Source organism: Anolis carolinensis, chromosome 2, assembly GCF_035594765.1.
Source record: "Anolis carolinensis isolate JA03-04 chromosome 2, rAnoCar3.1.pri, whole genome shotgun sequence".
NCBI classification, from domain to species: domain Eukaryota; kingdom Metazoa; phylum Chordata; class Lepidosauria; order Squamata; family Dactyloidae; genus Anolis; species Anolis carolinensis.
In genome coordinates this window covers 239532243-239557975 of record NC_085842.1, presented here as the reverse complement: position 1 = coordinate 239557975, position 25733 = coordinate 239532243, and the positions used below count along the sequence as shown (strand labels likewise).

The following is a 25733-nucleotide window of genomic DNA, read 5'->3' as shown; positions in this document are numbered from 1 at the left end:
TAATTTTACTCGCAGAATAATTGCAAACATAATCTTAAAAAATAAATACTGTATTTCATCAATTCTAAAACACCATCAACTCTAAGATGGACGCTAATTTCAGTGCCACCAGCAGAAAAAAAGCTTTACTTTTATATCGTATATAAAATAGCACTTGTGATTCTAAGATGCACCTCATGTTTAGAGATGTTTATATAGGAGGAAATGTGTGTCTTAGAATTGAGGAAATACAGGAACTTATGCCATCTTGGTGAAATCTCCATCCAAACCATGAGTGCAGCTTGCGAATGTTAAGTTCTTTGTGGCTTCATTGTTTTCAATGGAAGAATAAAGGAGAGGCTTTAATATTGTTAACATGTGCCTGGGGTCAAATCTAAGAAAACTGAATAGGAGTTTTATGTACAGGACTCTATCTCACTCTCATTGAAAACAATGAGCTAAAAAGCGCTTAGCTTTTTTTCCTGAAGAAATCACTATGCCTGTTATTAAATCTCTCCAAAGTGGATACCTTCAATATTTCTCTAAGTACAGGAGAAGGAGGAAAAAAGGCTGGAATTTTCTGGTGATGAACTGGAATTCTTACTGGGCAGTCATTTTTCCTTATGTCAGCATGTCAGTCTGTTAGATTTTTTCTAATCAACAAGGCTTCCAAGAATGAAAACGTGTAGAGGGTTTGTCCTGCCATCAAGTCTGTAGTGTTACAAATCACAGCTTGGAAATGGCAGGAGCATGGTCTATAAAAGTGTTTATATACTGTTAATCTTACATCAGCGCAGAACCTCCGACTCAGCTGTACAGATAAGAAATGCAAAATGAAAATTAGCCAGCTAGGGTCATGGCCGTGTAGCTCTTCTCTGCAGACAGATTAGAATGTAGAGGAATAAGCAATGCCAAGAATCAAATTATAATGTGTAAAGCTTGTCAAGCTTCCCTTAAGAATGCTATTTGCACTGCAGTTTTTAAATCACACCATATTAACCTTCAAGCTCGTAGGACTTAAAGAGCTGTTGCAAAACAACAACATATTTACAGTCTCGTTGGGAAAAAATCCCTTTAAAAAGCACTAGGAGACAGAAAGACAGAGTGGAAAGGTGAACAGTAGCCTGGTCTTCTGAACTATTAAATGCTTTTCAGACCAAACATTATAAAAATTATTTACTCAAACTTGTGCCGATTAAATATTAAGTTTGAACATGAACCACTTTCCTCAGAAATATCCAAAGATATTACATATTTTAATATAAATGGCTGAGTACCAAGAGCTCAGTGGCATTTAACATGGTGAATCATGGTACCTAGTCAGTCCAAATTCACTGTTTAATTGGAACTAAGGAAGCTCAGCACCACAGTGGTAGAGGCCCATTCTCAAGCACCAGTACCAGAAGATATTGCTGGATCATTCTGCCTGATTTAAAACATGTGCATAAAAACTCCTAGCTAAAAAGTACAAAAGCTAACTTTAAAATAGAGTTGAATATTCACATTTTATTGCCACTAGCTCCCTGAAAATCTAGGAGGAAGATTTGGCTCTACTCCACAAGAGGGGACATGTGGGGGTAATTTTGTGCATCATAGCTATCATTTTCCTATTCCTGAGGATATAGAATAATAGAGCTGGAAGAGATCATTCCAACCCCTGCTCTACAGAAACACACCATCACAGCACTCATGACAGATGGTCATCCAGGCTCTGTTTAAAAACCTCCAGAGAGGGAGACTCCACCACAATCTGAGACAGCATATTCCAGTTATCAAACAGATCAGCTTGAGCTTTGACAAAATTGCTAGCTAAGGCAACATGAAATCGGTAGGAGGTGTCATCAAACAACCTGGAAACATTAGCTCTTGAGGACCATGCTAATTAGTCCCCCAACCTTACAGAAATGTTACGCCCCAATGACTCTAAAATTAAGTAATGGCATCAAAACTACACAAAGTTCCTCCACACCGAGATCACTGTCATTCCACCTAGCAAAGAAGGCAAGGTCCTGTGTTTCCAAAAGCATGGGTGAGTCTAAATACTTAAAAGAGACACAGGTTGTCATGGCAGCCTCAGCATGGATGTTAAAATTATCTAGTACTACAGATTGAAGGGTGTGTAATTTGTGCAAACCCCTGTTTGTTCAGAATGGAGATGGTTCTATAGTAGAGTGGGCAGTACACCAACACAATCCCTATTCTGTCTCAGCTATCAAGTTTCAGATACACACACTCCAGACTGTGGGACAGGGGAATCTTGCGGGGGATTCTGACAGACCAATGCAATTCTATATCCTCCCTTGCCCAACTCTTGTCTGCTGCTACACAAAAAAATCTGGCAGGGAAGGGAGAGAATGATTATCCTCACCACTCGCCTCATTCAACCATATCTCTGATACAAGCCATTCTGGCATGATCACCCAGGATCAAGACCTGAATGACAGCTGTTTCACTATTCACCAACCTGGCACTCAACAGCAGCACTTCAACCCAGGGGAACTGTTGCCAAGGTTATCTGGGCAATTTTATTTCCAATGTATTTAAAATATGCAAGAGTCCATGGGGAGATGTTACTCAGAAGTTTAGATTTTGATTACCTTGTGGGATTTAGAGTAGTTTCTCAGAATATCTGTATGCTTTTTAATGCAGCAATTATATATCACTTGGAGGGCACAGCCTTGTAAGAAATTTAAATTATTTAAACAGAGACAAAAACAAAAACTTCTTTGGGATCCATTGTTAAGTTAGATCCATCTTGTTGGGGGAGTTACAAGTGAGTGATTTTTTTTTTGGGGGGGGGGGGGAAGGGAGGAGCCCCAAGGAAGTGGGGAAACATATGGGGGTGAGGTTGTCAATGAAGGCTCAAAATGATGAACAGTTGAGTTTCTCAATACATTAGAAATACATGCTCTGAAATAAGACTAGTAAAAGTGCAAAAGCAAACATGCTCCAATATGATTAATCATTATTGTTGTGTGCCTCCTAGTCATCTCCAACTTAAGGTTTTCTTCGCAAGATTTGTTCAGAGGGGTGTGTGTCTTTGCTTTCCTCTGAAGAGTGACTTGCATGAGGTCACCCAGTGAGTTCCCATAGCAAGATGAAGAGTGAAAACATGCTTGGCTTCACTTACCCTGGCATCGGTGACCTTGAATTCTCTTAGGATATACTGTGGCATGTTGTACTCTGCCATGGGATCCACCACAAAGTACTGATACCTGGCTGATCGCTCTGCTGGCCAATACTGGTGACATTTCTCCTGTAAGGGGTGGGGGGTGGGCAACACATCAAACATGTTTATTCATATTTCCATCCCATACTCTCTTTAAAATGGGGTTGCATATGTTCATTTCCAGTATACTATTATGTAAAGAATTACATATCAGGATAGACAAAGACATAGAATTATAATTTAGAAATTGGCAATGGGACAAGCATGCTAGCTAGGAAATTTTAGGTTTTCAAAGTTTTGACATGAGCCATGGAATCTGAAATATTTGCTATATTCTAAGAATTCATGGTGATAAGAGAAATATCCTACTAGAGCCAATGAAAGACCACCATGTCCAGAATCCTATTATCTACAGTAGCTAACTAGCTCTCTCTGGTAAGCCTACAAATTGTCCACAAAAACTATAGCCGCCATCCCCTGTGGGTAAAAGCAAATGATATTTAGTTACAAATTGCTTCTGAGCATGGAAATTCAAGCATCAGAGCTAATATCTACAGACAGGTCTGTAGATCAGAAGTATGTGCAATGCTCTTTTAAGGACATTTCATCATGGCCCCAGCCATATTTTGTGCAGTGAATTCAATACATCCATTATGCATAATGTGAAGATGGGCTTCATTTTGTGTGTCCTGAATATACTTTCCCAACAATTGCAGTGGAGGAGGATGAGTTCTTAACACAGGCCAGCTTTACAGATGAGTTAAAAAGTTAACTATACTATAGCCTTTATTTTTCACTCTACTGATTGAGCCATCACATTGAATGAAAAGCCCATTCTTCTTGTGCCCTCTTCCCCCTTTCATTTAGCTTTTGATATAAGTTCCACCTTGTCCCACTAATCTGCCTTGTCATTTTTCTGCTTCTCATATGCCCCCAATACGTACACTCTGCAATCTTAAATTCCACCTACCTATTCTTTTCTTCTCTCCCTCAGACAGCCTTTACTTGATTATTTCTGTCTGCTTAAAAATATGCTGCCTACCTTGATTTGATTCTTCATGTCCACAGCTTTCTTTTCTTTGACAATGTCCTGCCTTGTCTCTTCCAACACCTCCTGGAAAGCACTGCTCTATGACTTCATTTATCAAAAATCTTTCCCTGTCTCTCCTGAATATTTTTGTCATCCATTATGTTCTAGACTGAAGCTATCATTTTTTATATGTGAGATATTCTGACCCACAAACTACTTTATACTATTTAAGTACCTTACAAAACATTTTTCCTCACTTTTTCTATCTTGAGAACTAGAAACTCACTACTCCAAAACAAATAAAACCTCATGATTCGTGTTTGCGTCCAGCTGCAAAAGGCTATTACATTTCTGTATAAAATGTTTTATTAGAATATAACTCTTTTATTGCTAATGGGTTTGTTGTCCTGGCAAAGTTCTGAGGAAGTATAGTAAAGTTTAAGGCTATAAGCAATCTGCAGAACAGAAAAGGAAAATAGGAGAAATACCATAGGATTTATGCAAAAAGTCTTAATACTTTTAACCTGTATAGTGGCAATTTAATTTTAACATCTAGCTATATTAAACATATAACATTATGGCCTAAATAGAACAGCTACTTCCAACTACAGTAAACTCATCAGATTGATGGGAAGTGGGAAAGTCAATACTGAAATCAGTTCCATTGACTGAACTGGCTACTCTAATTTAGACTAAAATGTGGATTTATGACTGTATTTCCTTTTCATGATCACAGAGGAAAGTAACACATCAGCTTTTCAATTTGCAAATTGCTGCACTTCCATAATGAAATGGCTTAACATCTTTATTTCATATAACTATTACACAGTGAATAAAAGCATCATTTCTTACATTTTAAGTCCCCAGAACCAAAGAAAAGCACAGAATTTTAAGATGTTTTGAAGAAAATTAGTGTTTTGCTGCTGACATCCAATATAACTGACACATGTTGTTAAAAACGAGTAAACAACCCAAAACTGCAATCAAAAAGATCTATTTTGAGTTATGAAGCAACCCCCCAACTATTTCTTTATCAGGAAGACAGAAAAAGATAGCCATAGAAATCTAATACCACAGTCTGTGTTCAACACAAGCTGTTTCTCAATGGGAAAAAACAGGTGCTAAAAACCCTACGCTTGAACCAACCAAGGGGGCTAAGGGATATGAAGCTAAGCTTAAGGGGCTTCATACCTAAGACATGCATAGATTTTCTCTCTTTCTAATGTGAAGAAGAGTCCAAATCTATTTCTCTTCCTCTAGGGACCCTATGCTTCTGGACATTTTGCTTCCTTTCTCTGGGATCCTTCTGGTTCTGCATAGCTGGGAATCTTTGGAGATTTCTGCTCTGGAGAATCTGTGGCACTTGCTTTGCTTCTTTATAGATTCTGCCTGGCTTTGTTCCTTCACTTATATTTAATCTTTTCCTACCTAAGAGGCTTCCTCCTGGAGTGAAGGGAACACCTCTAGGTGGATCAAAACATGACCTTAATGTTATTCTATGAGGAGTTCCAAAGAAAAAGCCCAATGTGATAATTACAAAGTTTGTGCCACAAGTGTAAAAAGGATCTGTGCACCAAGGGCAGATGTAGACAAGGCAGTGAAGCACTGACAGATCCTTTGTCTGCAACGCTACGGCCATTTTCTTGTCAGCAGGAGGAGAGAGGGTTGATCCTGAAGAAAAACTCCAGTTCATATTTTAAAGCAATGTTTGGCATCTTCCCAGATGGTCAGGGATTCAGGATACCACTCCCTACCATGCCAGAATGCCTTTTACAACGTTCGGACTCTGGTAAGAAGCAGATCCTTACCTAAATTCTTGCTTGCAAATTCTTGCTTATTGATCAAGGGCAGGGGAGCCCTGGGAGAGGGCTGGATGTATAATCATTCAGTGCTCCATTATCCTGGCTCTTTTGAATAGCATCAAGAGATATAGAAACGTGTCCTGATGCAAGATCTTTGCACTTGCTAAGCTTTGGTCCTTATAAAAATTGTGGATGTTGGTTTCCTTTGTTTTATGGAATATAAGAATAATTTTATTTCTGGAGGGGCCCCTGGTGGCACAGTGTGTTAAAGCGCTGAGCTGCTGAGTTGTGGACCAAAAGGTCCCAGGTTCAAATCCCGGGAGTGGAATGAGCGCCCGCTGTTAGCCCCAGCTCCTGCCAACCTAGCAGTTCAAAAACATGCAAATGTGAGTAGATCAATAGGTACCGCTCCGGCGGGAAGGTAACAGCACCCCATGCAGTCATGCCGGCCACATGACCTTGGAGGTGTCTACGGACAACGCTGGCTCTTTGGCTTAGAAATGGAGATGAGCACCAACCCCCAGAGTTGGTCATGACTGGACTTAACATCAGGGGAAAACCTTTACCTTTACCTCACAGATATTTGGTCCTCACCTTGGGCTGGTTGTAAAAACAAAGATGGAATTCTCTTTGGAAATACTAATTATGTGCAATTTTCAATTTCTGAAACTCCTGGTATTGTATTATGTCTAAATCTTCTAATTTGCAAAATGAATCAACTGACACATCATTCAGCATTCCATCTGTCAAGTGTTACTAAGTCAGGCCAGGAATTTGTTTCCCTGGTTTCAATTGTTTGAGCTGAGCTTCTGATATGCCTTTTAAAAGTTCATCAGTGTTGAGTGCCCTTGGTAATGCACAGGGTAATATTCAGGAACTCATCTGAAAATTTCTATCCCTCACACTGTTTCAGTATACAAAAATAAGAATTTTCGATGCTACAACCACTTCAGAAATCCCTACACACACATCAGTTTGAGCTTCATTTTATTCCATGGTAGTGATTCTCACTTTTCCTCAATTAGCCTGGGTAACAATTACATCTATAGTTGATTTCTGCTGTAGGTTCTGCTTTGCTCTGCAAAACCCAACACAAAGAACAGAGAAGAATATGCTTTTCCTGTATATCAACACAAAGAACTCTGATGGAGACTGTATGAGTTCTGATGGAGAGTAGAATCCATTTTTAATATTTTCAATTTTAAAATGTAGAACAAAATTGTGAGCTAAATAAAAAGATGGAATCATTTTTGCTGCTGCATGGCATGGATCCAAGATTCAATGGTGCCTCTGTCATGGGAAAGCAGCAAAGCTGTCTGCTGAAAGCCTGTGAATGCCCTTGATAGAAATGTCTAAAATCTTCCATATCTTTCCTGTATGGAGTGATTCTTCAGCTTCCAGGGAATACTCCAACTCCATAAGGGATGCTCCTCACTCAGAGTCTTCTAAGTTGTTGTGCAGTGTCATCTGTACAGCCAAACTGTTATGGTTGAGCCTTCTGGCTCCGGTACTAGGAGACGGGGTCGTAAGACTCCTCGAGAGTCAGACTCTTTTGAGGAGCGTGAAAGGAAACGGCTCCGGGACTTATTTGCAGAACCAACAGATGAAGACTCATTTGAGGGTTTTACCGAGGGAATGGAGGAAGAGATGGTTAGCTCAGAGGAGGATGACATGGAGTGGACTCGTGTGAGGGAGGATTTGGGTGTCACCGGCAATGATAGCATGGGAGGCGATTGGCGGGTTGCAGGATCAGACCCATGGACGGGCTGGAGGGATGGAGCGGGATCCACAGCTGGGGATGCTGTGGGGCGTAGTCAAAGATGTTTTAGCTCTGATGAGGATGATGATGATGAGGCACCTGGAATTAGGATAGCAGCTGACAGCAATGAGGAGTTGTGAACTGGGATAAAATGGGGTTTAGGATCAATGGCTAATTGCGTTGGGCAAGGTAATCTGGACGAACGCTTGGGCTCTTGTTGGGGAACTTCCTGAAGACGGGTGTGATTCGTTGCTGGATACGTAAGTTACCAAGGACACTGGGCATAGACGGCGGGAGGAACTGTGTGGGGTTTTTCTGTGCAACTTGTGTTTAATCTTGATAGCTTGGACCTCCGTCGTCTTTTTGACGGACATTAATTACCTACTCTGGATTGACGCTGGACTGACTGACTGACTACGACCTCGGACTATCCCTTCTGTGGCTATCGGTGGAACTTGTGGAACTTTAGACGTCTGCACTTGGCTTTCGACCTTGGACCGGATTGGGACCCTGCTGACCGCCGTTACCCTGATTGATGTGCCTGGACCCGGATTTCGCTCGTTGCACGGAGGAGTAAACAGCCTGAGTTACTCATCTGTAGCTTTTGAGTAGCAGAGAGGAATCTGCTGCCAGTTTTTTGTGTTCATTTTGACCTCTGTTTACCAACTTTTGTTTGTTTAATTTGCCAGGCTGAAGTAAGCACTTTTGATTTAATCCGGATTAAACTCCTGTTTAATCCGGTTTATCCTTTCGAACCGTTTTAATTCAAACAGAGCTGTTTCTGTTACTTTTCACACTGAAGACAAGTGTTTGCCTAGTCCTTTGCTTCCTACAGGCATTTTTAAGTTCTGTAACTTCAATAAACTGTGTTGTACTCTATTTGGTGGCGTTCTGTCTTTGACAAAAACTGTTACGGCTCAAACAATCTGATTAAGAGAATCCTGTCCCTTCTGCTATATAAACTTCTTTTAAGCTAAATAAAGTCTGATCCAGAGGAGTTACTGGGATTTTTGGTTTGCCTTATAATATCTGTGCTATAATTAATGTTATCCAGGAAGCAATTTTTTCTTATGAGAGATAGGAATGAACTTGGTCTTTTTAAAGAAGTACTGTAAAACAAACTACAATTTGGCTGGAAACTCCATTTTAGTATTGAGGTTGAAAAGGCTTCTGGTTAAATTCATGTTTATCAGATAGTGGCCTTCCTGAATGAAAGAGCCCTAGGCATATATTCATATTGTACACAAAGACATGTGTGATATGACCTTTTGGGTTAGTTTCAATTCTATTTTGTTGAGGAAGAGCAACAGAAATTAGTCCAAGGACAACTTAAATTCTTCTGGACAACTTGTTCTTGCTGTACTTTCTATGCCAAAATAATTTCTGACATTCACTTTCTGGAAACATGCTAGATACTTACTCTGCCCATTTCTCGTAACTTAGTAAGCATGACTACAATGGTAGAATTATGCTCCCAAAGCATTCTCCAGAAATCTTCTGTTGTTTCTGCCAAAGGTCCCTGTGTAGCTATATAAGCTTTTTGTTGCCTGCATTTAAAATACAAGAGTAAATATTTATCAATCAAAGAAAAGTCAAAGCCTCTCATGTTGCATATAAACATTCTGGCAAGACATCATTCTGAGAAACGTACAGCTGTAAATTATTGATTATAAGCACATTAAAAACATATTAAAGATTGTTTAATCAAACAATAGCATTGGTTTATTTTTGGAAATGTGTAGAAAGAATTGCTCTGTTAATATTGTGATTTATGTCTTTTGTCTTATTTAAATTTTAATGCAATTCTAATAGCTCAATTTTGTGTGTGCAGAAAGCACTTAGGAAACACTTAGTGGTACAGCTCCAGTTTTGCATTCAAGGCTGACTGTCACACAGTCTATTGAGCGTATGACTTATGGCTCCAAAGTACCTCTTTGTTATCTCTTCATCAACTTAGGAACATCAGCAAAAAATTTGGAGAACTTGGAAGCCATGGCAAAATGTCATGTTTTAGGCTTCCAATACAAATTGCCATACATTTCATCCTGGAAGAGGACAATCTACTATCTACGTATAGATGCTTAATCCACATATTCAACATCTGTGCAGTATCTCAAATAATCCATTGCTACGAAGTATACTATTAATAATCATGGTTTATTCCTAACCCATCTGCTTGCTGTTTTACTGCCAAAAATCTAGAATTAAATTTAGATTAAATTTCCACATGTTTATATTTTATGCTGGAATACAGGACAATGAAGCTGTTGTGTGTCTCTTGACGGTCAGAACTACTAATGTTTTCAATGATGAGAGTATAACGTTTAATGTAACAACTGGTAAAGTTGATAATTAATTTTATTGTAATAAATAATGCTTGCTTTTTATTTCAAAACATTCCTGGGGGCACACGAAATCATAAAACTAAAAAGTAATATGTAAATTACATAATACTCTTAAAATTAATTAACAAATTACTTCTAAAAATACAATTCTGAGTTCTCTAATGCATATGATGATCAAACAGCATTCTGTATGACAGTCGTTTTATTTCCCTGAGTAACATGGTGAATGCTGCAGTATTTACTCCTCGTATGGTAGTCTGTTTGTGTTGGAAGAAGATATGGGCTCCCAGAGGAAAGGGCATGGCATGATTCACTCTCTCTCTCTCTCTCTCTCTCTCTCTCTCTCTCTCTCTCGAGAGAGAGAGAGAGAGAGAGAGAGAGAGAGAGAGAGAGAGAGAGTCAGTTAGGAGCAACACTGCATGGTTTGAAGTCCCAATGGGGATGTTTTTCATGGGACCAAATATTTGATACTGTTGAGTGGTATGGGAAAGAACTATAGTATACAGACACTCCTGTAGGAATTAGAAGCAATCCTACATGTTATTCACATTATGGATAATCTTCTGCAAAATAAATTGCAAAATACTGGCACATGCTTGTGTTCTAAATCCTTTTTATCCCCTCTGAAAAATACCTGTATCCATCGATAAAACTGGCATTGATATAATCAGAGCCTTCTACCCCTCGGATAGGCTGCAAACATATCCTCGTGGATTCATATGGCATAATATTAACAAGGCGATTTTTAAATTTATTACATGGAAGATTGGCACTGATGAATCTTGAAGTGTGGGCTTTAGAGCTGGCTAGCCGCTGTAGATAAGTGAAGAAAAGACATATAAGATCAGTATTTTATTCATCTTATTAAAAAGCTGCCATTTAAAAGCTGTGGTTGATCTCCTCTACGGGGAAATCTACAAAACACATGCTTTTATTCTAGAAAAAAAAATGAAACCCATCCCATCTTTACTCTCAGTATCACTATGAATCCATACTGATCCCTTTTGTATGACATACCTTAAATTCCAGTTCCATTCCTGTGACATTCTCTCCTGCTTCTATCTGTGTCAGCTTCTGAATATATGCATACAGGTTTCTGGCTGGCACTTCGGTATTTCCACATGTCACTGCTTCAAGCAGTGCATCATGGATAAAGATGTATTGGTCCTCTGTTTGAACCATGTAATTCCTTTGGGCTCTCATTAGCGTTACATGGCCATAAATATCTACAGTCTTTTCATGCTTTATTCTCTCTAGCATGGCATCTATTACAATGAAACAGCCGGTCCTGCCAACTCCAGCACTATGATAATAAAAAAGAAGAAGGAAGTGGAGGAGGAAGAGAGAACAACATGAGAAGTTTGTAAAGGAAGGAAACATCTTAAATCATAATGACATTTTCTGACTGTTACAGAAACAATCACACTAACGTAGACTGTATTCATGCTAATTTTTATGGTTTTCTTGTGAACCCAGGCTTCCGGCCTCAGGTCTCCTTCTTAAAGTTGTTTCAGTTATATAGTTGCCATTTCCTCATGTTATCATTTTCAGATAGACCATTACTAGGAAAGAAAAACTTATTGAAGTTGTTCTATTCACACGGTTCTTGTGTGCAGATGTTTTACAAACTCAAAGATTCACTGGTTGTATGGGGCTAGCATTTAGCAGATGCTTCTTCTATCAAAGAAAGTTCCCTGCAGCTGGTAGTATGGCCCTTATGTTGGCAGAACACAAATCCTTGGTAATTCCTCTGCCATGTGCATTGCTTTATCAGGTAAGATATGCCGGAAGAAGAGAAAAGAAGAAGACAAGGGTTTCTAAAACTCTCCCAATTTAGCCAAATAGTCATTGTCCTGGGACAAAGTTAGGACACATTAGATTCAGTCTTCAAAATAATTTCAAACAGATTTGTATTTAAAAAATAGTTCAGCTGACTTAGTGTTGATTCAGATGGGCCTTAATTTCCAAAACACAAAATATTTTTTTTGTTCAACTTTGTATTTTATTTGAATAATACGTTCTGAATCAAAAAAACGGAGGTTGACACTGTGGGCCCATCCAGACAGGGTCCATAACATGGGAGTCACGGTTTTACCGGAGGCAGCCAAATGACATCTCCAGTAAGACTAAATTAATTCGAGACAAAGGAGGAAAACCTTGCTTTGTCCCGAATTAATTTGATACCTGGTAAGACCCAGATCTTTGATAAGTTCTGGCTCTTTCCAGGTATGGACCCAGTGCGCCACGTGATCCCCAGGGCCAATCCACAAAAGTCCTCTCAAGCTTTTGTGGCTGTATGAGACCAGAAAACACAGAGGGTGCCCCCCCCGCCCCCCAAGGCTTTAAAAATTAAAAGAACTTACTAAGCTGCCATTAAGGTCCTGCTGGAGTCCTCCCAGCATGTTGAAATCACCACCAGGAGAGGGGACAGGAGAAAAATCACTCCCCACCCAATCTCATAAGTTCTTTTACTTACTGAAAAGTCATTGCTCTTTTACTTCTAATTTATTATTGGCCCTTGCATTTTTGTCCATCAACCCTGTTCTGAAATTCTATTGCACAATTCCCTTCCACCTAAATTTCAGTACCCATTACTGCTCAGACTATTGGCTGTTGATGATGCTGTTTCTATGTTATTGTCTTGTTGTAATGTTGTTGATTTTATTGATATATGTTTTAATCTATGTTTGGTTTTAATCTGTTGGATCGGGTTTGTCCTCATGTAAGCCGCTCCAAGTCCCTTTGGGAAGATGGAGGAAGTTGTTGTTATTATTATTATTATTATTATTATTATTATTATTATTATTATTATTATTATTTTATTATGACACAGCAAACAAGATAGATATGCTGGATTTCATATCACAAAATCACAAGTCGAACACTTCCCAAGTGTCTAGGACTGTGTGATGTATTTTCGGATGATGCGTGCAGATCCCAGTAGGGTGGCCTTTTGCAGTTGGCAGATCATGATTTTGTCAATGTCTATTGTTTCCAAATGCCGGCTGAGATCTTTTGGCATGGCACCCAGTGTGCCCATCACCACCGGGACCACCTGCACTGGTTTCTTCCAGAGTCTTTGAAGTTCAATCTTGAGGTCCTGATAGCAGCTGAGTTTTTCCTGTTGTTTTTCGTCAATGCGACTGTCACCTGGGATGGCGATTATTATTATTATTATTATTATTATTATTATTATTATTATTATTATTATTATTAATTTTAAGGCCTTTTTTGGGTGTCTGGGTGCCCTTCCAGAAGGAGGGCATCTAGACAGCCCCTGGGGAAAGCACACATTTTAGGAAAAGGTGTGTAGATTTAAACGTGAATCTAAGCGGGTTTCTTAAACCCCCTTCGGTGTGCATTAAATGCTGTCTGGAAGCAGTCTAAATCTATCATGCCTAATGTCATTACCGGGTCCACTCTCTGTAATATCACTGGGACCCATCTGTTGTAACATCAGCAGGAGCTAAAGGCTGCAGTCCTGAAATCTCGAGAGCTTGGGAGGCTCCTCTCCTGGCAGCCTTAACCACACTCTGGCACAGAGAATGTATGTGTGCTCTAGAATGTTTCTAAAGGCATTCCTTGAATTGGGAAGGGGGCAGTACCAGTAAGAACCTCTGGGGAGAGGAAAAGTCATAAAAGAAAAAAAAGCTTCACAAGGACTTCTGTTCCTCCATCAAGAGCCCAGTAGAGCTTTGCATATGTTTGCATCCCTTCAGGATTGCAGCCCTAGTGTTTATTCTTCTGCCCATCACCGCTTGAAGTGGCATACATGATTTAAACTGAAGGATTAAAATTCTTAAATAGTCTCTTTGACTTAGGCAAGTCTCTTTGATCTTTGCAAACTGAGCTTGGCAGCACAGTAATAATGACTGAACTGTATTGTGTTTCTCTTCCCTGTCTCATTTCTACAGCATTCAGTCCAAAAACATGGCATGAACAGTACAGCTGATAAGCAATCTCTGCCATATCTAAGCTCTTACTTGTCCTGGATGCCAAACACAGAAAAAGAGTGTATAAAACCTTCAAAAGGAAGAGACTGAACCCAATGAATTTTGTTACTTTTATAACTCAAAATCATAGAGCAAAGGTGATTGGAGTATCTGTTATCAATAGAACCATACTTATCAATAGAACCATGCTTTGAATCTGGGGAAATGTCACTGTGTTAAGGATCTGTCAGAATTGTATTGCACACCCACACAAAATTATGACTACTAAATGAAGTATAGCAATTACTTTTGAATTCAGTTGTTTGCTCTTGTCTCATCTCTGGAGGGAAGTAACATTAAGAAACAGTGAGTATAAATGGATGCAATTTAACCACTGCTGCCTAGAGGCTTGTAGAATTGAGAAGAGCTAATCCTTCTTTAGTTCTGCCCTTCTCCCCTGTAAGAGCCACAAGATCAACTGTGGGAAATCCATCAACCAGGACAGGGGACTGATAAAAAGGTTATTTTTGTAGTAAAACAAAATTGAATGAGGTTAAATAATTTATGAAATTGGGGTCAAGTCTTTTGGATGGCTGGTCAGCAATATTCCAAGAAAGAAGTAATAATTCCACTGTTAGTAGGCATTAAATGTAATTCCCGGGCCCGGGCTGTGGTGCAGGCGGGAGAGCAAGCCAGCTGCAACTAGCTGCAATGAATCACTCTGACCAGGATGTCATGAATTCGAGGCCTGCTCGGAGCCTATGTTTGTCTTGTCTTTGTTCTATGTTAAAAGGCATTGAATGTTTGCCTATATGTGTAATGTGATCCGCCCTGAGTCCCCTTCGGGGTGAGAAGGGCGGAATATAAATGCTGTAAATAAATAAATAAATAAATTCCGTGAAAATTGTGGGCATTCCCTCAGATTCAACTATATAGCCCATACGACTTACTCAGAAGACCACTGGAGGCATCACCTTCTAGACACCTGAGGAATTGTCTGCAAGGTGAGGTCTCAAGTTGCCTTCTGAGGTGGTGGAGTGAGTTGCAATTGAAAATGATTTGAATAGTGATTGTTGTGATCCTGTGGAGAGATCAGCTCAGAGACTGGAGAGATGTTACCAGTCTGGATGAGAGAATGGCACGGAGCAGCTAGGTGGTCACTGTGCTTCCCAAGATCAGATTCAATTTTTCTTCTCATATCAGCATCCCTCATAATGGAACTACTTAGCTTGCTCACACAAAACAAGATTAGCCAGTTTAATGGTCTCTAAGTCTTGTTGGTTCTTGTCTCCTATGTACATATCTGCACTATCAGTGCCAAATCTCACCATCTGATTGAATGGTCAGAGCAACAATCTCATCAGATGGAGTTAAAGTCTGAGTCAGGAGTGAGAATTTCTGCCTAACAAGCCTTGTTGATTGTCTTAGTTCTGCTGGGACAGGTTCTGATATATATTAGGATTAGGCTGAATACATTTAGATTTGGTGCTATCAGGGATGGAAGACTTGTTTGGCACAAGTCTGCCCATGCAAAGCAGGTGGACATAGCACTGAATGAAACATGCAGAATCATCACGGGATGCCTTAAACCTACACCTGTTGATAAACTCTACAAGTTAGCTGGCATTGCCCCTCCTGATGTGCGACGGGAAGTCACTGCTAACGGTGAGAGAAAAAAGGTCGAACATTGTGAAAGCCACCCACTGCATGGCTATCACCCTCCTCCCACCAGACTCAAATCAAGGAAGGGCTTCATGAGAACCACCACTCCTCTTGATGTTCCTCCAGCAGCAGCAAGGGTGTCCCTCTGGGCAGCTAAACCTGGCAATTCTAACTGGATGGCCCCCCAAGAGGGTCTTCCTCCAGGGGCAAACCAAGAATGGGCAACTTGGAAGTCCCTGAACAGACTCAGAAGCGGAGTGGGCAGATCTAAAGACAACTTGGCAAGGTGGCACTACCTGGAGGAATCCTCCACCTTGTGTGACTGTGGAGCTGAACAAACAACTCAGCATATGTATGCTTGCCCACAATGCCCTGCCTCATGTACGGAGGAGGAGTTGTTTAAAGCTACAGACAATGCGGTTGCTGTTGCCCGCTTTTGGTCCAAAACTATTTAGTTGCTTGTGATTTCTTTTTTTTATTTCCATTATTTGAAATGTATTTGTTGTACAATGCTTTTGACACGAAATAAATAAAATAAGGGATGGAATATTCAGCATTTTCTTCTGAGAAATGAAAAGGTTCAGCCTTGAAACACAAAGTTTGTAAACCTAGCTAGCTATTTCACATTCATTACTGCTATTTAGTTGTGACTGTGATACAATCATACCCTCATATCTACTTTACTGGGCATCAGCTACATGAGGAGAAGGAGGTCCATTCTGCTGGTGACTAGACCAGAGCATAGATGAGTGACATTTATGTTAGATGTTGTGCCATAAAATGGGGGGAAATTCCATTATGTATTATACACAGAGGGGATCTGCGTTGGGAGCAACTGTCTAAGAAATTGATTTTGGATATATGGTGGGCAGCAGTGTGAAAATGTCAACCCTGTGTATGACTAGTGTAAAAAAAAAGAATTATATGATATGAGAAATTAATATAGGAATTAAAATTGTCATATAGACTGAAACACATCTGTGTATGGCTTTGTCTGTCACACTTTTTTGTCGGATAAACCTTGACATTTTTTGTAACTTTTTCTGTTGAGATAGTTGCATTTTCCCCAGTCCTTCAGTCACTTCAGTTAACCTGTTTTCTAGCTTCTGCAGTTTTGTTTTCTAGCATCTGCATTTTGCAAGTACAGGCAGTCTCCAAGTTACAAACATCTGATTTACATCAGACTCCTAGTTACAAACAGGGGTGACACAACAGGAAATGTGAAGAAATCTACCCCTAGGATGGGAAATTCACTCCTGTAAGAGTTATCATGGGAAAAGGTGTCTTCACTGAAACTTTTATTACCAATTTTTGTTTCCACAACCCAACATTTTTCAAAATTCAATTGTCACAGAGACAGAAAGTGAGATGAAATCTACTGAACAGGAACACAGATAGCAAATCAAACATTACAAGGGTATTAACCCTTCCCTATGCTAGCCAAAACTTTTAGAAAATGGCTGGAGTTACACTTTAAAAATGCACCTGTTCCCATTTACATACATATTTAACTTAAGAACAAACCTACAGAACCTATTTTGTTCATAACTTGGGGACTGCCTGTACTTGCAAAATGCAGATGCTAGAAAACAAAACTGCAGAAGCTAGAAAACAGGTTAACTGAAGTGACTGAAGGACTGGGGAAAATGCAACTATCTCAACAGAAAAAGTTACAAAAAATGTCAAGGTTTATCCGACAAAAAAGTGTGACTATACAGTTAAAATAGGTAAGAATCTTTTTGCTCTCAGTAATATTAGATATAGGATGATGCTGGAAAATTCTGGATAGATAAAATGAAGTATCTTTTAAAACTGTGCACAGGTAAACTGTGAAGCTTGCTACTTCAAACAGCAGTGATGACTGTCTATTTGGACAGTTTGAAAAGATGACTGAATAAATTGGTGGAAATTGGAGAATTAGTGCCTATTAATAATGGTGGATATTAGGCTTGTGCAATTTGGCTGGAGGGCAATCTGTTTTTGGTATCAACATTTCGTTGGGTACTCAGATCCGTTTTCGGGAGTCTCCCGAAAATCAACTAGTAGAAGAATCTTTTTTTGGCTAGGCAGCTGAAAGATTCGAGAAGATCCAGCCAACTGGCAGCAATGGGGAACTTACAAGGCTTCCCTTTTGGTTCCTGGGATCTTTTCCTTTCTTCCTTTCAAGGGGGCCTGGGTTTGAGGAAAAGGAGGAAGCATTCTTCCTGGGCTCCTTTACTTTCTTCCTTTCAAGGGAGCAGGGTTTGAGTAATGGGATTAAGGAAGGACCCTTTCCTTTCTTTCTTTCAAGGGAGTCTGGGTTTGAGCAACGGGGTTAAGGAAGCATCCTTCCTGGGACCCTTTCTTTTAATTTATTATTTATTTATTTCCAGCATTTATATCCCGCCCTTCTCATCCGGAGGGACTCAGGGCGGCTTACACAATTGGCAACAATTTGATGCCGACAACATAGTTAAAATCATAACAATATATAAAATCCATTAAGAACAATTAAATACAATATAAAATATAAGACATATGGTAAAATCCATTCATCCAAGATCAGTTTTGGCCTTCAGCTCCCAGAAATCCTAACAGCTGGTCAACTGGTTGGGATTTCTGGGAGTTGTCGGCCAAAAGACATGGGAAACCACAGGTTGAGAACCAATATGATAGAGGATGGATCAATTAGACCCTAAAAGTCAAGAAAAGGTTATTTTTTTCATTCAGGTGAGCCTGGGTTTGAGGAACAGGGTTAAGTAAGCATGTGCTGCGTACTCCTGAACAGAAGGGTAGAAGCCATGCCCGGCAGCCACGTGGGCCGTTCCGAGTGAAAAAATCATGGCAACTGAGCCCTTGCTGTTACAGTCGTCCGGAGAAACCAAGAAGTTGAGGGAAAATGGCTAAAACAGATCCGTACACAAGTCTAGTAGATATATTTTGCTGGACAAGATCATGCTGGGCAAAACAAGTATTTGGCCAGGATAATAAGTCTTGTGTTTTTTACAGACCAAAATAATAATAATAAGAAGAAGAAGTACATGAAATGATATATTTTATTCAATGAAATTTAGTCTTATTCAAAAGCTTGCAGGCTAGTGCCCCCTCAGTTTTTGCACCTTGTATCCATTCTGGTCACTGTTTGGTACTCTGGAAGAATTGTTGACTGTGAAAGTGGTTGATTTGTACCCATTTTGCTCAAACGGGAAAGCGGTTCTCAAGCTGTGTCTTAGATCAAGAAAATTGAGCAAATGTTAAATTCTATTTTTTCTAACAACTTGCATTAGTTCACTTTACTAGAGGAAAAATGCTTCCAAAGTTTAAGAGCCTGAGGAAAGGAAATCTCTTCTATTTCAGCAAGCAATAGCAATGGCAATGCTTACTAGCCAAAAGCTGTGCATTTCATTAAACAAGCTTACCTACTAGGAAAATGTTATTGCTCCAATGTTGTTATTCAACTTGTTCCAACATTTGTTTTCAGTATCTACACATACAACTGAGTTAAGTCCTGTGACTATGAGCTGAATTATGCTTAATGTCCCATGATGTGATAAGAGCTACAGTATACAAAGAAAGAAAATTAAGAGGCATTTTGGGGCCATTTCACACAGAAGTCATGGTGTGGATGTGATCGGAGATTGGCTTTTCTGATTAATTTGTTACTGTTATATTGCCACCCTTAACTGATATTTCAGTGATCTGGCAAAGGAAGTGACTGCAATTACCAGATTTCACAGATCATTTCTCTAGAACAGGGGTCCCCAAACTAAGGCCCGGGGGCCGGATGCGGCCCTCCAATGTCATTTACCTGGCCCCCGCCCTCAGTTTTAATAATATAATATATTGTATATACATATAATATTGATAATAATATTATAATGTTATACAATATAATACTAATAATAATACCATATAATAATATTAATTATATGTTATAAAAAGGTTTCCCTTGACATTAAGTCCAGTCATGTCTGACTCTGGGGGTTGGTGCTCATCTCCATTTCTAAGCCGAAGAGCCGGCATTGTCCGTAGACACCTCCAAGGTCATGTGGCCGGCATGACTGCATGGAGCGCTGTTACCTTCCCGCCGGAGCGGTACCTATTGATCTACTCACATTTGCATGTTTTCAAACTGCTAGGTTGGCAGGAGCTGGGGCTAACAGCGGGCGCTCACTCCACTCAGGGATTTGAACCTGGGACCTTTTGGTCCACAAGTTCAGCAGCTCAGTGCTTTATCACACTGTGTCAGCAGGGCCCCCCATTATATGTTATATATTACATATAATATTACAGTATAGTGGTATAGTTCAATATAGTAATATATAATGCTAATATTGTGCTATGCTAATAATATATTGTATGTACATACAGCTGCTCTGAGTCCCCTTCGGGGTGAGAAGTGCGGGATATAAATGTAATAAATAAATGTAGTAAATGAATAAATAAATAATTTTAGACTTAGGCTCCCCCAAAGTCTGAAATGACTTGAAGGCACACAACAACAACAACAATCCTACTTAACTTGACTATCTCATTGGCCAGAAGCAGGCCCACACTTCCCATTGAAATCCTGATAGGTTTATGTTGGTTACAATTGTTTTCATTTTAAAATATTATATTGTTCTTTCATTTTTGTTGGGGTTTTTCCCCACTACAAATAAGACATGTGCAGTGTGCATAGGAATTTGTTTGTATTTTTTTTTCAAATGATAATTCGGCCCCTCAACAGTCTTAAGGATTGTGGACCGGCCCTCTGCTTAAAAAGTTTGGGGACCCCTGCTCTAGAAGAACAAAGATATTAAAATATGGGCCAAAATCATTTAGGACATTTCTGACATATATCAGGGGATAATTTGATTGGATATTTGGAGTTGAGTATATATTGAAGCAGGCATTTTTGAAGTTTAAGTACATAAAAGAGGTGTAATAAAGAAATTGAAAAAGGTACAGGATTTCTAAAGGTTTTAAATGTTTAATTAAATGGCAGTGTCAAACACATTCACATGTGTGCAAAACAACCCTCATATGAAGATTACTATAATTTTTTTCAGTTAATACTTTTACAATATATGCATAAAAGCAAATGGAGACCCTGTGGTGGATAGAATTTCAGTATTTTAAGAGAATTAAACAGCATACATTTTCATTTTAACATAATCTATGGGATTATGATGAAGGTGAGCTATGTCTTAGCTGCCCTGTTCTCTTAGATTCAAATATTTAGTTTGTTTATATCATTCTTTTTTAATTTATCTCATGTCAACATGGGGTTCCCAAGCGTCCTCTCACCCATGTGCTGACAAGACCAAATTGACTTAGGGCGCATCCAGACAGCCCTTTAAAAGGAGGAGCTCTCGCATTTTAAAGTGGGGTGCCCAGATGACATCCCACAGAAAAGTGATTGAATTTGCCACAAAGCAGGAAAACTATGCTTTGTGGCAAGATTATTTGTTAGTGGGTTTGTTCCGTGCCTTCCAAGTAGGAGTGGGGCATTCACAGTATGGCCGCTGTCTGGACTGGCCAACCAGAAGTCCTGGGACTTCTGATGGGGCCGTCTCCACAGCCGTCTTGCATTTTCCGGGCTGGATCCGACCTGGGAAACACAAGAGGGCTCTAATCCCCTCCCCAAACCCTTAAAAAAGTGTTTAAAAAGAAAATTACTTATGGGGCCGGCATTTGCCTTTTGCCGGCTATCTCCTGCCACTTAGTAATGACGCGCCAAGAGAAGGGAGGAGAGATTTTCCTACTCTTCCCCTTCTCCTGGCATGCCATTCTGAAACGGCAGGAGAGGGCTGGCAGAAAGGAAATGTCAGCCCCGTAATTTTCTTTTTAAATGCTTTTTAAAGAGGTTTAGGAGGCGGGTGGGGTTGTCTCCTTGTTTTCATGGTAGGTACTGCGAGAACATGTAGACAACGCCCATGGATAGCATGGGCTTCTTTGATGGTGTGTGGACTACAGTCCGCTCCGACCCGTTTTTTTAAACCAGGGTCGATGCAGACTTCACCACTGTCTGAAACCGCTCTGAGCTTCACCATCAACCTACATGCTACAAATAGTGATGCCCCTAATTTGGGAATTATATGGAGAGGAAATCATCCGCACTGTTAATAGTTATTCTTGCATAATGAAATTAATAACTGCTGAAATTTATTCATCACAGTGGAAGAAGGAAAAAGCCTGCCCAGTGAGACTTGCACCTTATTGCCTATTGCTGTAAGGCATTTTGACATTTTATTGGATCAGGAACGCTGATGGCTAAGCAAAATTCTCTTGATGATAGCTCTGTAGATTGCTTTTTCTCTCAAATCAATGAAATCAATGTGCTTAAGTATCCTTCATTTTATCAGTGCGAAATACTCATATGATGCTGCAATTAACACCCATGCAGATAAAAATATGCCCACAAGACATCAGTGTCTTCGATTTGCATTTCTGCTTGATAGTGTCCAGTACTTGCAATGTAAGCAATGTCTGTGAAATCTAAAGGGCAAGTTTTGTACATCTCAGTCTGTCTGGGCCATGCTGCTTTCCACAAAAGATACATTTGGATTATACATTTGGAACAAGAAACAATTCTGCTGAGTTTTTCTTTAAATCCAGGTCACACACCACTTGCTTCTAGATGTGAAAACAGCTGTAATTTGTGATTGGAAATTCATATATTTAGGGTTCTATATGTGAGGTTCTATAATAAATTAACAAACCAAAATTATGCTCAGAAAGAATCTGCACATTTGAAAAATGCACACAAGAATACCAGTGAAACTTGTGAGTGAATTTTCAAGTTTGAAAAATCTAAACAAAATATACAGAACTGTCCATACATGGGGAAAAGGTCACAATCCAGTTTGAAATGAGCTTGCTATTAAAAATGCACAAGGATTTTAATGAAACCATGTTCTTTATATCCCCCCAAGTTCCTTAGAGTGGTGAACCTGATAAAACAAACTTCTAACCTTTTAAAATGTCTAAAAATGATTCTAAAAGCACAGGTACCCTACAGTTGACACAGTGTACTTTTACTAGCCCTTAAAAATGAAAATGGGACACCAGAATTGTGTTTCCTGTGGCACAGTAACTTTCTATTTCAAGTGTTTTATAGATTTTGCAACTGAAGAATCTAAGCACATTTTAAAATATACTTCTCTTCCAATAGCCAATACAGACCTCACTATTAATTTCTTCATTACAGTTATCAAAACGCAAGGATTTGAAAGTATGTAACTCAAGTCAAAACATTTCTTACAAAGAAAAAATGGAAAAACTAGGAATTTAGCCTGAACACGAAAAAAATATATCCAAAGATGGTGGACTGAACAGGGGGATGAGAATTTTGGTTTGAAAAAATGGAATGTTAACATTATAAATAAGAACAGGGAATAGTAGATGTGCTTTATACGTATAATGGTGAACATTCTGTATTGCAGGTTAAGTTGTACAATTCAACTGAGGTTTTGTTCATACTGGCAGGAATAATGGAGGTATCTGTTCACATGGCACTATGTGCTTTAACTGTACTTATCTCTTTCATTGTCACAGTATCAACAGTAAAGTGGGATAATGCTTACGCTATAATCTTATACCAGACACATCGATGGGAACTAATTGTGCCTAATACAGGAGGCAAGCGGCACACACAGCAGGCTTAATCACTGCCATTTATGGTTACTAGATTTCCAAGGGAGGAAAAAGGATGTCTGTAACAACTATACATGAATATAGAGTTGCACTGCAATATTCTTAGCATTCCTTTCCATCTTTGTGGTTCCAAGTCATAAAGAGATGGGACCCAATTTATTTATTATCCTAATGGTGAAATACCTCTTCACATATTTACCTACTTTTATGAATAGATGGCCCCATGGTTGGGATTCATTACCGAGACACCTGGTTGTAATTGGCCTGCATCATTTGGCCATTGATTCTACTTACTTTTCTGACAGGTATGAACATAGTTGGAATTGTGCTGCTGGTTATGCCACTGATGTAGCATGAAAATTGGGCCTAACCCCCCCCCCCCCCACCCCCCAAAGAGAGACCACGCCTAAGATTCTGCTTTTGAGTCACCTAGATTTTAAATGGAAATATATATGCCCAACACCTCATATATTTAGTTCCCTAAAGGGTTTCATAGGAATAGTAATGTTCCAATGAAAGGATGCTACAAAATTATAAGTAAAGAGTGGCAGGATCGTAGAATGAAATTGCAGCTACACTGAAAAGGTGATAATTTTCACAGATCTTAAATGTTAATTCTAATCAACAAAAGAACTAAGCAGCAGAGAGGCACAATCTTTTCCAAGTAAGTGATTACCATTAGACACCATGTAGAGTTTTAAGAAGGGAGCATAAAGGGAGACATTATACAAGTTTAGAATCAAAAAGATTTTGCATAGCTAACGAGCATCTTATGAAATTAAAAAGTAGAGAGTATTACTTTAGGAAAAACACATACCGGAAAAGCACTGTCATAAATGAGCAGTGGTTTATAATGTCATTTAACTTGCATATATGTGTAGCAATCAGACTGGATAATCGTCTTTCAAATTAAATGGCTGAATTTGTCTGATGGCTTTATCTTCTTATACTTGCATGACTAGAGATAGCAACAGATTCTGTATGACTGCTTTTTCTGGTTCCGTTCCTCAGATTAGATGTTTTGAGCAAAAAGGCTGAGATGCTATACCATGCAATTCAATTTAGTAGCAAGAGTTCAGTTGCCTTGAATAGCATGAACTTCACCAAAACCATCTCTTGATAACAGGCATTATGCCTTTAATTGTCTTATTAATGGCACAGTTTCAAAATAGTAGGACAACCCATTGTGACTGCCTAGCAAATGACATGATAAATTCTTGCCCATTCTCCACCATGTATGATGTTCACAGGACTGGCTTAACTACTGGTAGAGGGAAACAACTGCCTCTTGCAGCAAATACTACTCAATAGCCACAGAAACACACTGATATTTTCTTCTGAGCCACTGGTAGTTAACTCCATTAGATTAGTGAGGGATGCCACAAGAAGGAAGATGGTTAGGACACCCTTCTGCACCCCACACGCAAATAGTACAGGCCTCTGTTGCTTCAGCTGGTTGAAATGCTTTGAAGGTGGATTTAGGGTCATTTGTGATTGTGGCAATAGTGCAAATAAGAACGGGGGTTCATACTGAGCAGAGAGCAAGCTTGTTTTATGCTGCTTTCTAGGACACAGAGCAATGAATTCAAGCTACACGAAAAGAGATGCCACTTAAAAGCTAGGAAGAACTTCCTGGAAGGAAGAGTTGTTTGACAGTGGATTTGGCTGCTCAAAGTGTAGTGGAAACTCCTTCTCTAGTGGTTGTAAACAAAGTCTGGTTGGCAATCAGTTGAGAGGCTTTGATTGTGCATTCCTGCATGGTAGGGTGTTGGACTGGATAGTTCTTATGGTATCTTCTAATTCTATGATTTTATTATTTAATTCAAATAAGTTGCATTCTAGGTTTAATTTAGAACACTACAGTTTACTAGCAGAATGCCAGACAGTGGTTTCAATACAATTGTTTATTCAATTACATTGTTTATTCATTACATTTGTATTATGCCTTGTTTTAACTGTATTCTGCAAGCTGGTCTTGGATCATACTGGAACTTTTTTTTTTGCTCTACCTTCAAGGTCTGGTGACACCACTGTGAATATATCTATATCTAGACCCAGTTGAAGGTTATCTCAAATGTACACTGATTTACAACTTGTGGTCAACTGCCATCATAACTTTGTCAGCCCACTTTATGTGAAAATACGGTTGGTTTCTGGTTAGGAGGCTTGGAAACTTTCTATGTTTGTAAAGATTCTTCATTATGGTATTATGTTGTGGATATTAAAGGGATAATGTATTTAAGAGGAGACAGGGAATGGCGTAGGGCCACCATGATTATGAGAAATGGGAAGGGTTGTGGTGGATATGGAACAGACCCATAGAGGGGATGAAACGGGCAATAACTTGTGGGTGTTCCTTCTTCATTTTATTACTATGATTCCTGCCCAATCTAGCAGATATCATAGAATCAAAGAATCATAAAGTTGGAAGAAACCTC

General features: G+C 39.3%; 1 protein-coding gene across 46 annotated transcripts in view; it reads right to left on the bottom strand.

The window, feature by feature from the left end:
* Nucleotides 1–25733, bottom strand: part of ptprd (protein tyrosine phosphatase receptor type D) — a 1517053-nt gene that overhangs the window by 14669 nt on the left and 1476651 nt on the right. For all 46 annotated transcript variants that reach the window (XM_062974169.1, XM_062974170.1, XM_062974173.1 and 43 more), the window contains 4 exons: nt 11102–11387; nt 10719–10897; nt 9160–9286; nt 3110–3235 (listed from right to left, as the gene is read on the bottom strand). In XM_062974169.1, the coding sequence (XP_062830239.1) occupies nt 3110–3235; nt 9160–9286; nt 10719–10897; nt 11102–11387 (718 nt within the window). The remainder of the gene's footprint in view (nt 1–3109; nt 3236–9159; nt 9287–10718; nt 10898–11101; nt 11388–25733) is intronic.